The 13,321-nt window shown below is 48.1% G+C and overlaps 1 protein-coding gene across 4 annotated transcripts in view; it reads left to right on the plus strand.

The window, feature by feature from the left end:
* Positions 1–13,064, plus strand: part of LOC148853321 (sucrose nonfermenting 4-like protein) — a 47,732-nt gene extending 34,668 nt beyond the window's left edge. For all 4 annotated transcript variants that reach the window (XM_088983386.1, XM_088983383.1, XM_088983384.1 and 1 more), the window contains exons 10-13: positions 1,040–1,103; positions 1,185–1,254; positions 12,501–12,612; positions 12,728–13,064. In XM_088983386.1, the coding sequence (XP_088839512.1) occupies positions 1,040–1,103; positions 1,185–1,254; positions 12,501–12,612; positions 12,728–12,819 (338 nt within the window). In that variant the 3' untranslated portion in view covers positions 12,820–13,064. The remainder of the gene's footprint in view (positions 1–1,039; positions 1,104–1,184; positions 1,255–12,500; positions 12,613–12,727) is intronic.
* The last annotated feature ends 257 nt before the right edge of the window (positions 13,065–13,321 follow it).

A 13,321-nucleotide genomic window follows, 5' to 3' on the forward strand; every position in this document is an offset into this window, starting at 1 on the left:
TTTACCAGCCACTACTCTCCTCCACAGTGCCTCCCTCTCTCTTCCAAATCTCCACACCCACTTTCTGAACAAAGCTTTGTTAAAGACCCCCACCCTTCTCACCCCAAGACCCCCTTCTTTTTTAGGCTTGCATACCACCTCCCACTTAACCAAATGTATTTTCTTTCTTTCAGCCCTCACACTCCACAAAATCTCCTTTTGGATTCTTTCTATCTCCCCCACCACTGCCGCTGGAGCCTTCAACAAGGATAGGTAGTAGATCGGCAAGTTAGAAAGAACACTTTTTATCAAGGTAATTTTCCCAGCAAAGGAGAGAAATTTTCCTTTCCAACCCATCAGCCTTTGATCTATTCTGTCTGTCACAGGTTGCCATAAGAGTCTTATTTGCTCTCATTTTATCACTTATTGGGGTTACTTTCTCCTACTTTATCACCTATTGGAGCTACTCCTACTCTTGCATAGTTTAATGAATTCATCCATGACTAGTGCAAATAAATGAGGAGTGTATTGGAAATTCTGATGTCTCTCCCCTAGGTGTTCTAACATTGGTTTTTACACTCTAGTACACGCCCTTTATTAGTCTTACATGCATATTTGGTACTCCCATCTTTTCGAAAACTCACCAATTACTCCAAGTCTTTGTCCTGTTGAGTCTTTTACCGTGCCACTCTGAAGGATTTAGCATGTTAGGTGTTTGGAATCTTATAATTTCTCGACTTTACCTTGTTTTTAATGTACATCCCTCACTTGGGATTATGAGAGGAATCCAGATTTTGCTTTACATTTTGTTTATTGAATTCTTTTATTGTCAGCATCAGTAAGTTTTTCATTATGGCTCAGTTTGGAAGGAGTACAAATGCAAACATGTAGAGTGCAAAATCTTATGTTTTGTATTGTCTTGTATGTATTTGCATGTACATATTTGCATTTGTACTCTTTCCAAACTGAGTCTATATTTCAACAATTAAGATAAGCATTTTTTTATATTGTAGTTTAATTACAATACATCAACTTCACACCCTATATATTTCTTTTCCAGGCCAAATAAGTTCCATACCCGTTGTTGATGAAAAGGGGTCTCTTATCGATGTATACACTCGGAGGTATTTTCTCATTAGTTTGCATCTAGTCTTATCATTTTGTTCAGATATCAAGTTTGGGTTGACAAAAACTTGGATGTGCAGTGATATTACCTCATTGGCTAACAACAGTGTGTATGCTCATATCCGCCTGGATCAAACAAGTTTGCGTGAAGTGAGTGCATATCGTCGACTCAGTTATTAGTTTGTTATTTTGATATTCCTGTAGCTGTATTTAGCTATTGGGCATGCAATTGCTGATTTTTCCATAGTTTTCTCTGAATTAACATAGCTGCATTATAGGAAATGGTTGGTGGTAACATAAGGAGGAATATTGGATAAGATGCTTTTCTAGATTTGGATGATGAACCTGCCATATGACTCTTTGAATCTCCATATGAAACTTTTGTTTTACTTTCATAAATTATGGTATTAGAAGTTATTATTGGTCATGCAACTAGGTCTGACATCAAATGTTTGGTCATAGGTTAAAGGGCAATGTCTTAAGAGTATGGTGTCACAGAATTCTAAATAAATAAATCTCTGCAACTCTTATATGGCAACTAACCAACTCTTGTCTCCCCGTTGAGCATTTAGATGTCCTAAACTGTTGTATCATAAGGATAAGAGTTGTCTTTGGATTCTATGGAATTCAAAGGGTGAGGTTCTGATGAAGGAAGATTTGGCACTGACCTCGTAACCACTCAACACGTGGCAAAGGCAACAGCTCGGCACGAACAGTGGCGCCAGTGAACCTTCCCGCCGTGAATGTCCCCCTTCCTCTACCTGTCGAGATAACCTTTACCGAACCAACTGTTGTCCCCCTGGCGATTAGCCAAAGCCAGTTTGACGACCTGATGCAGTTCATGCGGGCAATGCAAGCCCAAATGCAGCAGTTCCAACAGCATCAACTCCAGTAGCACCAAGTACTACACCACCTCTCTCAGTATCACTATCAGTAGCAGTTCCCCCAACTGCCTTCTCTGAACCAACCACAGCTTCCACCTCGGCACCCTGCTCCAAAGCCGGTTAAGCCCTCCCCTCAGGGTGGACGCCTTCACCGAGGAGAAGCCTCCCAACTTCAGAACCCCCCCCCAAGAGCTAGGCCTCATCCCCGGGCCGAGGGGAAAGAAAAACCACCCCCGCCTCGCAGCTCGCCGGCGGATCGGGAACCTCGCCCGCCAAGTCAGTACCTCGGCACTCCAAGTCTGAGCTCCCACCCACAGAGAACTGATTCAGCGTCCTAGCGGCGGACTACCAACATTCCGAGCCCATCGAGCTCGGCAACACAGAGGCCAGCAGCGCTAGTATTAGGCCCACTCAGCAACGAAGACGCTGGCGAAGTCGCCGAACTGCCACCCGTGTCCTACCCAAGCTCAGAGGTAAAGAAGAGACAAGCTCGGACGAGGTAAAAGCTGCCCCTATTCTCTCAGTTCCTTCCCCCCTCTCATCAAAACTCCTTGCAGTCCCCATGCCCAGAGACTTCAAACTCCCCCCTTTAGACAAGTATGATGGGTCCTTCGACCCCAACGACTACGTCAATGCCTTCCAGTCCAAAATGCACCTGGCAAGGGCCAGTGAATCGTGCATGTGCGTGGCCTTCACCACCACCTTCAGGGGGGTGGCTCGCACCTGGTACAGGAACTTGGCCCCCGGGTCAATAAGAAGCTGGACCCAGTTCGTGCAGGTCTTCACCGCACACTTCGTTACCAGCAAGCGGTGCCCCAGAACCAAGGAAAGCATCTTCGGAGTAGTCCAGAGGGAAGGAGAGTCCATCCGGGGCTACATCAAGTGGTTCAATGACGCGTGCTTGCAGATATCGCGACTAGAGCCCACGGTGCAGCTCACGATAGCCAAGAGAGGAGTAACACACAAGAAGTTCAAATGGCACATGGTAGCTAGCCAGCTCGCGACCGTAGCTGAATTCCTCAAGCTCGCGGATAAGTTCATGAGAACAGAGGAAGAGATCAACCAAAGGACCGAAAGCGGGATCGAGAAAAGGAAGAGGGAAGGCGAGCTCCCTTAGCAGCTCGGACGGACTACACACCCTTAAACACGAGGCGGGTCGAGATCTTGATGACGATCAAAGACGCCCCATACGTAAAATGGCCACCTCGTCTAAAAGGGAACCCAAACGAAAGACAAACTTGTATTGCAGTTTCCATAGAGATCACGGTCATAGTACCGAACAGTGTAATAATCTCCGGGACAAGATAGAGGGACTCATCTGTCGCAGGTACTTGAGAAATTTTGTACAGCATAATAATAATAATAATAAGACAGGTCGGCAAAGGGAGCATGGTAGGGACGCCCCTGAATCCAGCAGCAGGCCGGCCAAACCGTCGCAAAGACAGCCTCTGGTAGAGAGGCCAGTTCGGGGAACCATCCACATGATAGTGGGAGGTTCGATGGTAGCAGGTTGTACTTCGACGGCGGCCCGGGCGTTAGTTCGCGAAGCTGCCCGAGAAGAACAAAACCCTCCGAAGAGGCTGAAGACGGAGGAGCTGATTTTCTTCACAGAAGACGATGCGCGAGGGGTCCACTATCCTCACGATGATGCACTTGTCATAAAACTAAGGAATCAACGACTTCAAAGTCAGGCACATACTTGTCGATTCGAGCAGCTCGGCGGACATTCTCTTCAAGTCGGCGTTTGACCAGCTTCAGTTGCAGAGAAACGAGTTGAAGCCCGCGAACACTCCTCTGGTGGGCTTCAGCGGAGAAGTTAAGCCCCTCGGGAAAATAACAGTACCTGTGGAAGTCAACACATGGCCTTGTGCGGTCAGACTCAACCACGATTTCCTGTTGGTCGCGAACCCCTCCCCATACAATGCCATAATAGGGCGGCCAATCACGCATGTCCTGCGGGCAGTGGTCTCCACCTACTACTTGGCAATGAAGTTCCCTACAGACTTCGGTGTGGGGGTAGCGCGAGGCGACCAACTTGAGTCCCGCAAGTGTTATGTTGCCGCCCTGAAGGGAAAAACCAAGGTGGCCGACGACCTTGAACTAGAGCGGCCTACAGAGCAAGGCGAAGAACGAGCTGTGCCCACAGAAGAAACGGTCGCGATCCCAACTTCAACTGCGGACCCAGCACGGACGCTACAAATCAATGCTTCCGTCCAGGAACCTCTACGACCGAACTGGTAAGTTTCTTACTTCAAAATTTAGATATTTTTGCATGGTCTGCGGCCGATATGCCCAGCATTGACCCCAACCTTATAACTCACAAACTTAATACTGACCCTATAGTCAGACCCATTAGACAGAAGAAATGCAACTTAGCCCCAGAGCGCTGGAGGGCGGTCAACGAGGTCAAAAAGCTCATCGCAGCAGACTTCATAAGGGAAGTTCATTACCCGAGCTGGGTAGCCAACCCAGTACTGGTAAAAAAGGCAAACGGCAAGTGGCGCATGTGCGTCGACTACACCGACATGAACCGAGCTTGCCTAAAAGATTGCTTCCCCCTCCCTAGAATTGACCGCCTAGTGGATGCGACCTCGGGACATGAGTTGCTAAGCTTCTGAGGCTACAACCAAATCAGGATGGACCAGTCCGATGAGGAAAAAACCACCTTCATAACCGAGTTCTGCCTGTACTGCTACAAGGTTATGCCCTTCGGATTGAAGAATGCTGGGGCGACCTTCCAAAGACTTGTGAATAAGCTGTTTCAGCCCTTAATTGGCACGAAAATAGAATGTCATGTAGACGACATGGTCGTCAAGACACAGTTTTCACAGGAATTAATACAAGACTTAGATTGTGTCTTTCAAATTCTGCGTCAATTTAGCATGAAACTGAACCCAAACAAGTGTGTCTTCGGTGTCACCTCGGGTAAGTTCCTAGGGTACATCGTCAACCGGCGCGGTATTGAGGCCAACCCGGACAAGACAAAGGCCATCCTAGATATGAGACCGCCCTGAAAAGTAAAAGAGGTTTAGAGGCTAAACGGCTGCATAGCCACTCTGAGCCGCTTCCTGTCCAAGTCGGCAGACCGTTGTCTGCCTTTCTTTAAAGCAATCAAAGGCAAAGGGTTCGAATGGACCCGAGACTGTCAGCTCGCGTTCGACGAGCTAAAAAACTACCTCGCTAGTGTGCCAATCTTAACCAGGCCCGAGGAGGGCGAGGTCTTAGAACTGTACCTCTCGGCAAGCAACGAGGTGGTCAGTTCGGTACTAATAAAAGTAGATCGGGTCCAACGACCCATCTATTATGTTAGTAAAATTCTGCAGGGAGCAGAGACGAGATACCCGCAGATAGAAAAGCTGGCATACGCACTAATAATTGCAGCTCGGAAACTCCGCCCATATTTTCAGGCTCACACTGTCATCGTCTTGACTGACAAACCTCTGAGGCAAGTCTTTCTCAAGCCCGAGGTTTCCAGTCGGCTGACAAAGTGGGCCATCGAGCTCAGCGAGTACGACCTCCAGTATAAGCCATGAACTGCTATTAAGGCCCAAGCCCTAGCAGATTTCATCGCTGAGTGCACGTTCAGCCTTGAAGTCCCTAGTTTGATTGAGCCCGAGATCCCCAGTTCGGGTGAGCTCGGAGCTTCCAAGCCAATAGAGTCTGAACCCTGTGAAGTAGTAGCCAGGGTGGCATCTCTCCTAGTTAGGCCAAACGCGAACTGGGATGAGGAGCCTTGGATCCTTCACGTAGATGGCTCCTCGAACCAACAGGGCAGCGGGGTTGGAATAGTCCTGCGCGGCTCGGGTGGCACGAAATTGGAATACGCACTACGCTTCGAATTCGCAACTTCCAACAACGAGGCAGAGTATGAGGCATTGATAGCCAAGCTGAACCTAGCGCAAATGGTAAGAGCAAAACATAGTTATCTGCATCGATTCCCAGCTTGTGGTCAACCAAGTTACGGGCGAATACGAAGCACGCGAGCTAACTATGACCGCCTACTTGGCAAAAGTAAAGGAGGCTCTGCTCAACTTCCAGTCACACTTCATCAAGCAAATTCCGAGGTCAGAGAACACTGAGGCCGACGCTCTGTCCCAGTTAGCCAGCATCAGTCACACCGCCATGAGAACCGTGTACATAAGAGGACTTACCTCGGCCTAGCATTCTCGGTGGGGCAGAGGAGGTCGCTCCCGTCCTTGAAGCAGAGCCGAGTTGGATCGACCCACTCACGAGCTTCTTGCTAGATGGAACCCTCCTTGCGGACCGCAATTGCAGCCAGGAGGGTGCAGCGCCAGGCAGCCAAATATGTCATAATAGACGAATGGTTGTACCGACGGTCCTACACGCTCCCCTACCTGCGTTGCTTGCGACATGCCAAATCCGAGCTCGTACTCTACGACACTCATGAAGGGCTGTGCGGCGGACACTTGGGGGGCAGAGCCCTCGCCCAAAAAGCACTTCGACAAGGGTACTACTGGCCAACGATGAAGTCAGAGTCCGTTAAGCTCGTCAGAAAATGCGACAAATGTCAGAAGCATGCCAATATCCACCATCAGTCTGCCGCCGACCTCAAGTATCTCACCAGCTCATGGCCCTTTGCGCAATGGGGCATCGACCTCCTGGGGCCATTCCCGCCAGCAACAGGTGGGAGGAAGTTCCTAGTGGTGGCGGTAGATTACTTCACAAAGTGGATAGAAGCTGAACCTCTTGCAACAGTTATAGCTCGAAATGTATAGAACTTCTTTTGGAAGAACATAGTATGTCGCTTCGGGTTACCTCGGGTACTGATCTCCGACAATGGCAAGCAGTTCGAGGATATCAAGTTTCAGGAATGGTGCCAAGATATGGGGATTCGGCAGAACTTCACATCGGTCGCGCACCCGCAGGCAAATGGTCAAACAGAAGTAATGAACAAAGCTATCCTCCGCGGACTGAAAGCGCGACTAGACCGAGCTAAAGGGTTGTGGGCGGACGAGCTACCAAGTGTTCTATGGGCTCACCGAACTACGGAAAAAACCACCACGGGAGAGACCCCCTTTAACCTCACCTACAGCACTGAAGCGGTAATCCCGACGGAGATCGAAATACCTACACTGCAACTAGAAGTATACGACGATCAGACAAACGGAGATGAGTTACGTACCAACCTCAACCTACTGGACAAGGTAAGAGACCCCGCGTACATCTGGATCGCAGCTTACCAGCAAAGAGTAGCTCGGTACTACAACGCCAGAGTAAAAAAGCGGAACTTCTGTGTCGGCGACCTGGTCCTCCGTAAGATCATGGCACCTGAGCCCGGCGTGGGCAAACTTGGACCAAATTGGGAAGGGCCCTACCGAGTAAAGAGAGCACTCGGGGGAGCATACGAGCTCGAAACTTTAGAGGGCAAACAAGTACCCCGAGCGTGGAACGTAGTTAACTTGAGACGATACTACCTATAGATCACCAAGCGAAGTGGACTAAGTCGCTACCAGAGCCTAAGGGCTAGGATGCCAAGCTGACAAGGACCTTGGCAAGGGCAAGCAAAGGCAAAAAATGCCAACCAAAAGCTCAAGCAAAGTGCTAACAATGAACTAATCGGGCCATCGGTATATGGTCAGTTCGGCAATACTTCCAGTTCGGAAGAAAGAGTGACCAACACTTAACCAAAAGAAAATCATTCCATTGAAAAATACTTTTTGTACATTTCTAAAAAAAAAAAACCAGAAGCGAGCTCACAGGCCGGGAGGTACTTCTTCACCATCGGAAGGCACTTCAACGATACCCGAAGGTCCTGCCTCGTCCTCAGAATCCGGCTCACCGTCAGCAGCGTTGGCCATCTCCTGAGTAATGCGCGAAGTGGTTATGGCGCTAATATCGAGCTCAGTTTAAAGCCCCTTCTGTACGAGCCCACCATCAGGTCGTCAAAGCGCGACGAGGCGATATATTCATCGACGGCCTTCTTGGCATCCTTGATGCCCTAAGAAAAGATCTTTGTCCTCTCCCTAATATCCTGTTGAAGGTATTCAACCTGATGCTGCAAGTCCAGCCTCAGGTCTGCCATATGCTTCACCACCACACCCATGGCCTCGGTATCTCTCTGAGACCTCGCCAGCCTGGCCTATGCAGCGCGAGAAGCCACCTCAGTAGCTCGAGAAGCCGCCTCGGCAGTGCAGGAAGCCTCTTCGGCAGCCCGTGCCTGCCTCGAGCTCCTTTCCGCTTGGGCCGCCAAGGCATGGATAGAAGAATTCACCTACCAAAAGGAAAAACAACAAATGTTCAAAAGAGCAATAGCAAGAAAGATGATGGCAAAGAGCCTGACAAGAAATCGTTGACTTACCACCATGGCATGAGTGGCAACACGACAAGCTACCTGGTTCAAAGGAAGCTCGGTCCATGCCGCGACCTCCTCAGGGTAAACGGCCTCCCTACATTTTTGAAGAGCTCCTTGGTCTCCTGAACTCGCCTTGGCCTCCCGAGCCTGAAGGCCCAACTCGCATATAAGCAGACTCAGTGTAAGGAGCCCCCGTATAAGCAGACTCGGCATAAGGGGCCCCTGCCGCTTCTTGTACTGGAGGGGCCATCTCAGGCTCCCTAGGAGGATCCACCGGCGGGTAGCCCGGTACCTCGGGCTCCGCATCTCAGGGCAGCTCAACACGAGTTCGTTTGGCGAGTCGCTTCCTCTTCATGACGTGAAACAGGTTCCCGCCACGAGTCTTCTCTGCGTCCATTGCACCTGCAAATAGAGTTCAGCATCAGGAAAACGAAAGAACATAGCAAAACAAAAGGCAAGCCTCTAAGGAACCTACCCGAACTCAGACCGGCCTCGATGAGCTTGGCCTCCGTCAGATAATGGTGGCATTTTAGCCCAAGCCGTGCCCATTACCGGAGGCCCTTTGCCGTCTCCTTATCAAGCGTAACACCGGCATCAGGGGCAGCCATCCCCCACCCGGTTTGGAACGGCCACCCCAATGCACTTCGCACCTCGAAGTAGTCCCGTTTCCACGCCGGGACCTTGTTGGGAAGATAGTATAAAAGCTTAAACCCCGGGCGAGGAGACAGGTAATACACCCGCCTACGCCCGGGAAGGGGACCCGCTTGCTTCGTAAGCATTAGAATGGAAGAAAAGATCTCCAGGTCTAAAAGCAAGATTTGTTCGCAAAATAGGGAGATAGTCCCCACCAAGTTACGAATAGAATTCGGGTGAAGCTGGCCGACAGTAACGCTGAAGTGGTTTATAACCTCGACAATGAGGGGGTGGAAAGGCAGGCGCAACCTAGCGACGAGCTGCTCCCAGAATATCACGATCTCATCGGGACTGTGTTCCCAAGGGAAATTGCCCGAGGTTATAAAGTGTGCTCCCTAGGCAAGTTGAACTGGGTAATAAGGGAGTGAAGCCCTTCAGGCGTCATGGTCGAGGGATTTAGATGTCCTAAACTGTTGTATCATAAGGATAAGAGCTGTCTTTGGATTCTATGGAATTCAAAGGGTGAGGTTCTGATGAAGGAAGATTTGGCCCGACCTTGTAACCACTCAACACGTGGCAAAGGCAACAACTCAGCACGACAGTACGCCCAAGGCGCGAGCTCCGAAAGGAGGAACCAACGGTCTGAACTCCCCACAAGGAGCCACTCTCCCTTTGACCCCGGGCCTTACGAGCACAAAGGGCAACAACCCGAACTGGCCCGCTCCAAGGCAGTTCGGGCCACACCCTATCCGAACTCAAGACTTCACCTCGCACACCACTCCAGCACTGTCTCCAGGCCGCCGAATTGAACAACCATACCTGACACTAAAGGAGTCCATACCCTGAGGCGGCGCACCTGACTGACTTAGGATCTGACGCATGACAGCTGCACTTTAACGGCCACCTGCCACCGCCACCTCCAGTCACAGAGACGGCTCCGACAAAGAGAGCAGTGGTGGTTGCCTGCCCCAGTAGAGGTGATGACAACTGGCAGAAGTGCAGAGGTAATGATACCCGACCTGACAGGAGCTTGGGAGTGAGTGCGCGAAGTGGTTATAAAAGGCTCTCTTCCCCCCAAGAATGAGGTACGTGATAACTTTGCGCTATCTGGTTTTGATCTTGGCTTTGAGAGAATACTAACTTGAGCTTCGGAGCAATCTCACCGAGTTCCTCCCCGGAGATTCCTCACCTTCTCCGTTTCAGGCACCTATTGCACCAGTCAGAGGCAAGGTCGTTGGCAGCTAGGACCGGCCGGATTGCGCTCCATCAGGTTCCAATAAATTCATTAAAGAACCAGCACACTCAAAAATATGCAGCTGGAAAGATGGTACAAAGCTTGCTACAAGGCTTGGAGATGAAACGATCTGTTCATTTCTCTCATTGGGGAAGACTATGGATATATTCACACATTTTGCAGCTATTGATGTTATCAGAAGTGGATATGCAGTGGCTAATGCATCTTTGTTAAGGAACAATATTTGCATGGAATGAACCACACCCCTACAAGGCTTTGTAAAGATGAACTCTGATGGTTGCAGCTTGGTTATCCCAAGGTAGTCTAGAATTGGGGAAGTTCTTAGAGACTGTGAAGGGCATATATTATACATATATTTGGACAGAACTGATAGCATCTCTCTGGGAATGGAATTGGCTAAAATACTCAATTTGGATAACATGGTTACTGAAGCCATTCCCAAGGTGATAGTGAGATGATTAAAAGAAAGAAAAAGATGGTCCCTTGGAGATACAAGAATACTTTGAGAGAGTTGCAGCAATTGATAAGGCATTTGGAAGTAAACTTTAAGTGGGTGAAGCAATCTGCATAGAGCCCTGCAGATGCTCTAGCTAGGCAAGGTGCTCACATAAGGCAACTATTTTGGGATTCTGTCTTTTAGGGGATTGTGTGTGTGTGTGTGTGTGGTTTTGTGGGCATGGTAGATAGTTTGATCTATCAAGTTTGGGGTGCTGAGGCACATAATTGTCAAGGCGACTCCTAGGCAGCAAGGTGTCACGGGGGTAGTTCTTCAACGGAAGAAACCCGTGCGGCGTCTAGGCCAAGGCAAGCCAAGACAGGCCAAGACAAGCCTTTGTGTGCTTGGAGGCTAGGAGTTGCCCGATAAGATGGCTCCACCAAGGTCAGTAGCACTGGATCATGACCTCAAGTCGCATGGCCGGGGCACTCAGTTGGCTCTAGCCAGTCCATGGGAGGCGCCACTTACGTGCTAAGGGGGGACGGCCATGATGTGAGGCGTTTGTGCGCCGAAGAGAGATGACTTGGCACCGATGTGAAGGGTCTCCTGTACGCTGATGATGCGGGCACCTATGTGCCATGATGAGAGGCAACCGCTTGGGCCAGAACACACCCGTGTGGTAGGGGCAACGGATAGCTCGATCAGCTTGGGCAAGGGGCTGGCGTGGTGAAGGGTCATGCTTGAGCCAAGCCCGCATGCCGAGCCTCCCTTGAGTGTCAGTAGCGCAGTGCCGGTCCATGCACTATCCCCATGAGCAAGTGTGCGCCCATGAGGAACCCTGGTAGCCATGCTAGCCATTAACCAGGGCCGCCCCACAAGGGAAGTTGGTCTAGGAGTGCCAAGGTTAGGCACCCAAGGAGGTCGATCACCCCTCCTCAAAGAGTACGTTAAGCTTTTGGTGGTCTGCCTGAAGATAACATCAATTCTCCCAAAAATCTTACAGGCGAAAATGACGGTGATGTCCCTTAACGTAAGCCTGCCAAGCGTAGGCAAGGCTAAGCCTGTGTCAGACCGTAATAAACGTGCCCTTGGAGGCTCACCTTGCCCAGTCGCAAAACAGTTTTGTATACTATCTTATAAAATACTTGTATATTATTATTATTATTATTATTATTATTTTGAGATTATAATTATAAAGTAGACATTATTAAACAAAAATATTCATTTTTTGGGTTTATAAACTAATTTCTTCTTATTATTTTCTTATTTGTTAGGGTTTAATCAATACAAATGTTGCTAAGTTCTGTACTGAGCCCTCAAAGACTTCAAAAACTGAACCCTTGAGGACTTCTTCTTCCACCTTTTCTTTTCTTCTTTTCCTATAACAAAAATAGTGGTTCAGCCCCTATATTTTTTGAATTTTCTTTTCTTTCTTTTTCTTCTCATAAATATGATGATTTTCTAGACTTAAACATGAAGTTTATAATTTTCCTATGAAAATCATGGATAGTTATTAATGAAAGATGGATATGGAACCTAGGGAACTACCCTAGGATATGTTGTTTTTACTTAAAAAGAAAACCCATCGCCTAGGCGGGTGGCTAGACAACTAGGCAACAAGGCGCCTCCCCTGTTGTCTATCCTTGCCTTGGCACCTTGAAAACTATGTGAGCCATTCCATTGTATAATATCATATGATAAATCATTGTACACTTCTTTTGTAACATATTGTTACAAGCAATATAAAGTTCAAGTTACTGATCAGGAAAAAAAGCTAAAATTTTTAGGTTGCTGCCTAAAATCTAAAGAACCAAAATTTTCTATCCATCTAAATCCTATGGAAGGTTTTGAATTAGCAATTTAATTTGATTTCAGGCTCTGGAACTGGTATACAAAGCAACTGATGCCACTTATGCCCACAAACGATGCCAAACATGTTTACGTTCTGATTCTCTTCATGATGTTATGGAACATCTCTCGGATCCAGGTGCACCTTTAAGTTTGTAATATCTGTATGTGATGTCCATGCAGGTATTTGACATATGCTTTTAGAGTGGTCTTTTTTGTTGTCTTGGAACTAACATCTTTGTGCTCTCTTTCAGCGGTGCGGCGGCTCATTGTCATTGAAGCTGGTAGCAAGCGCGTGCAAGGCATTATCTCATTGAGAGATGTATTTAATTTTCTACTGAACTAAAGCTCTCTTGTAAATTCTTTCCCATGATGTTCAAGTTTTTTCAGCTTCTTTGATTTGAAAAATAACAAATCTTTTAGTAGAATAACCAATCAAGTAAATGTTGTTATATATAAAAAGGCCATTACCCAATGTTGGTCCCAGCTATCTGGGGTCTTGGGAGGGGTGGACTGGATACAGACCTAATATTTTAGAGGTAGGAAGAATTCAGATAATTATAACAGCCTTCAAATTTTGGGCAGTGTCAATTGGATGCTTTCTAAGAACCCTTGTCATGTTCTAGTCTCTTAAATCCATAATTGTCATGATCTTTTTTCCTTTACCAAGTACAACCAGTTAAGAAGTAGGAGGATTGTTCTGAGATGAGATTCATCTGTCTGAGCACCAAAGCAGCTTTCTTCTTGAGTTTGTTGTCAGATAGAAGGTGGACAAGGATGCTTGTGGACCTCTGGGGTATTGGATATGTGATCTCATTATGCTCTAAAATATACTCGAACAGGTCGAA

The sequence above is a fragment of the Nelumbo lutea genome, chromosome 4 (genome assembly GCF_056320005.1).
Source record: "Nelumbo lutea isolate HS-2025 chromosome 4, American lotus-T2T, whole genome shotgun sequence".
Classification (NCBI taxonomy): Eukaryota; Viridiplantae; Streptophyta; class Magnoliopsida; order Proteales; family Nelumbonaceae; genus Nelumbo; species Nelumbo lutea.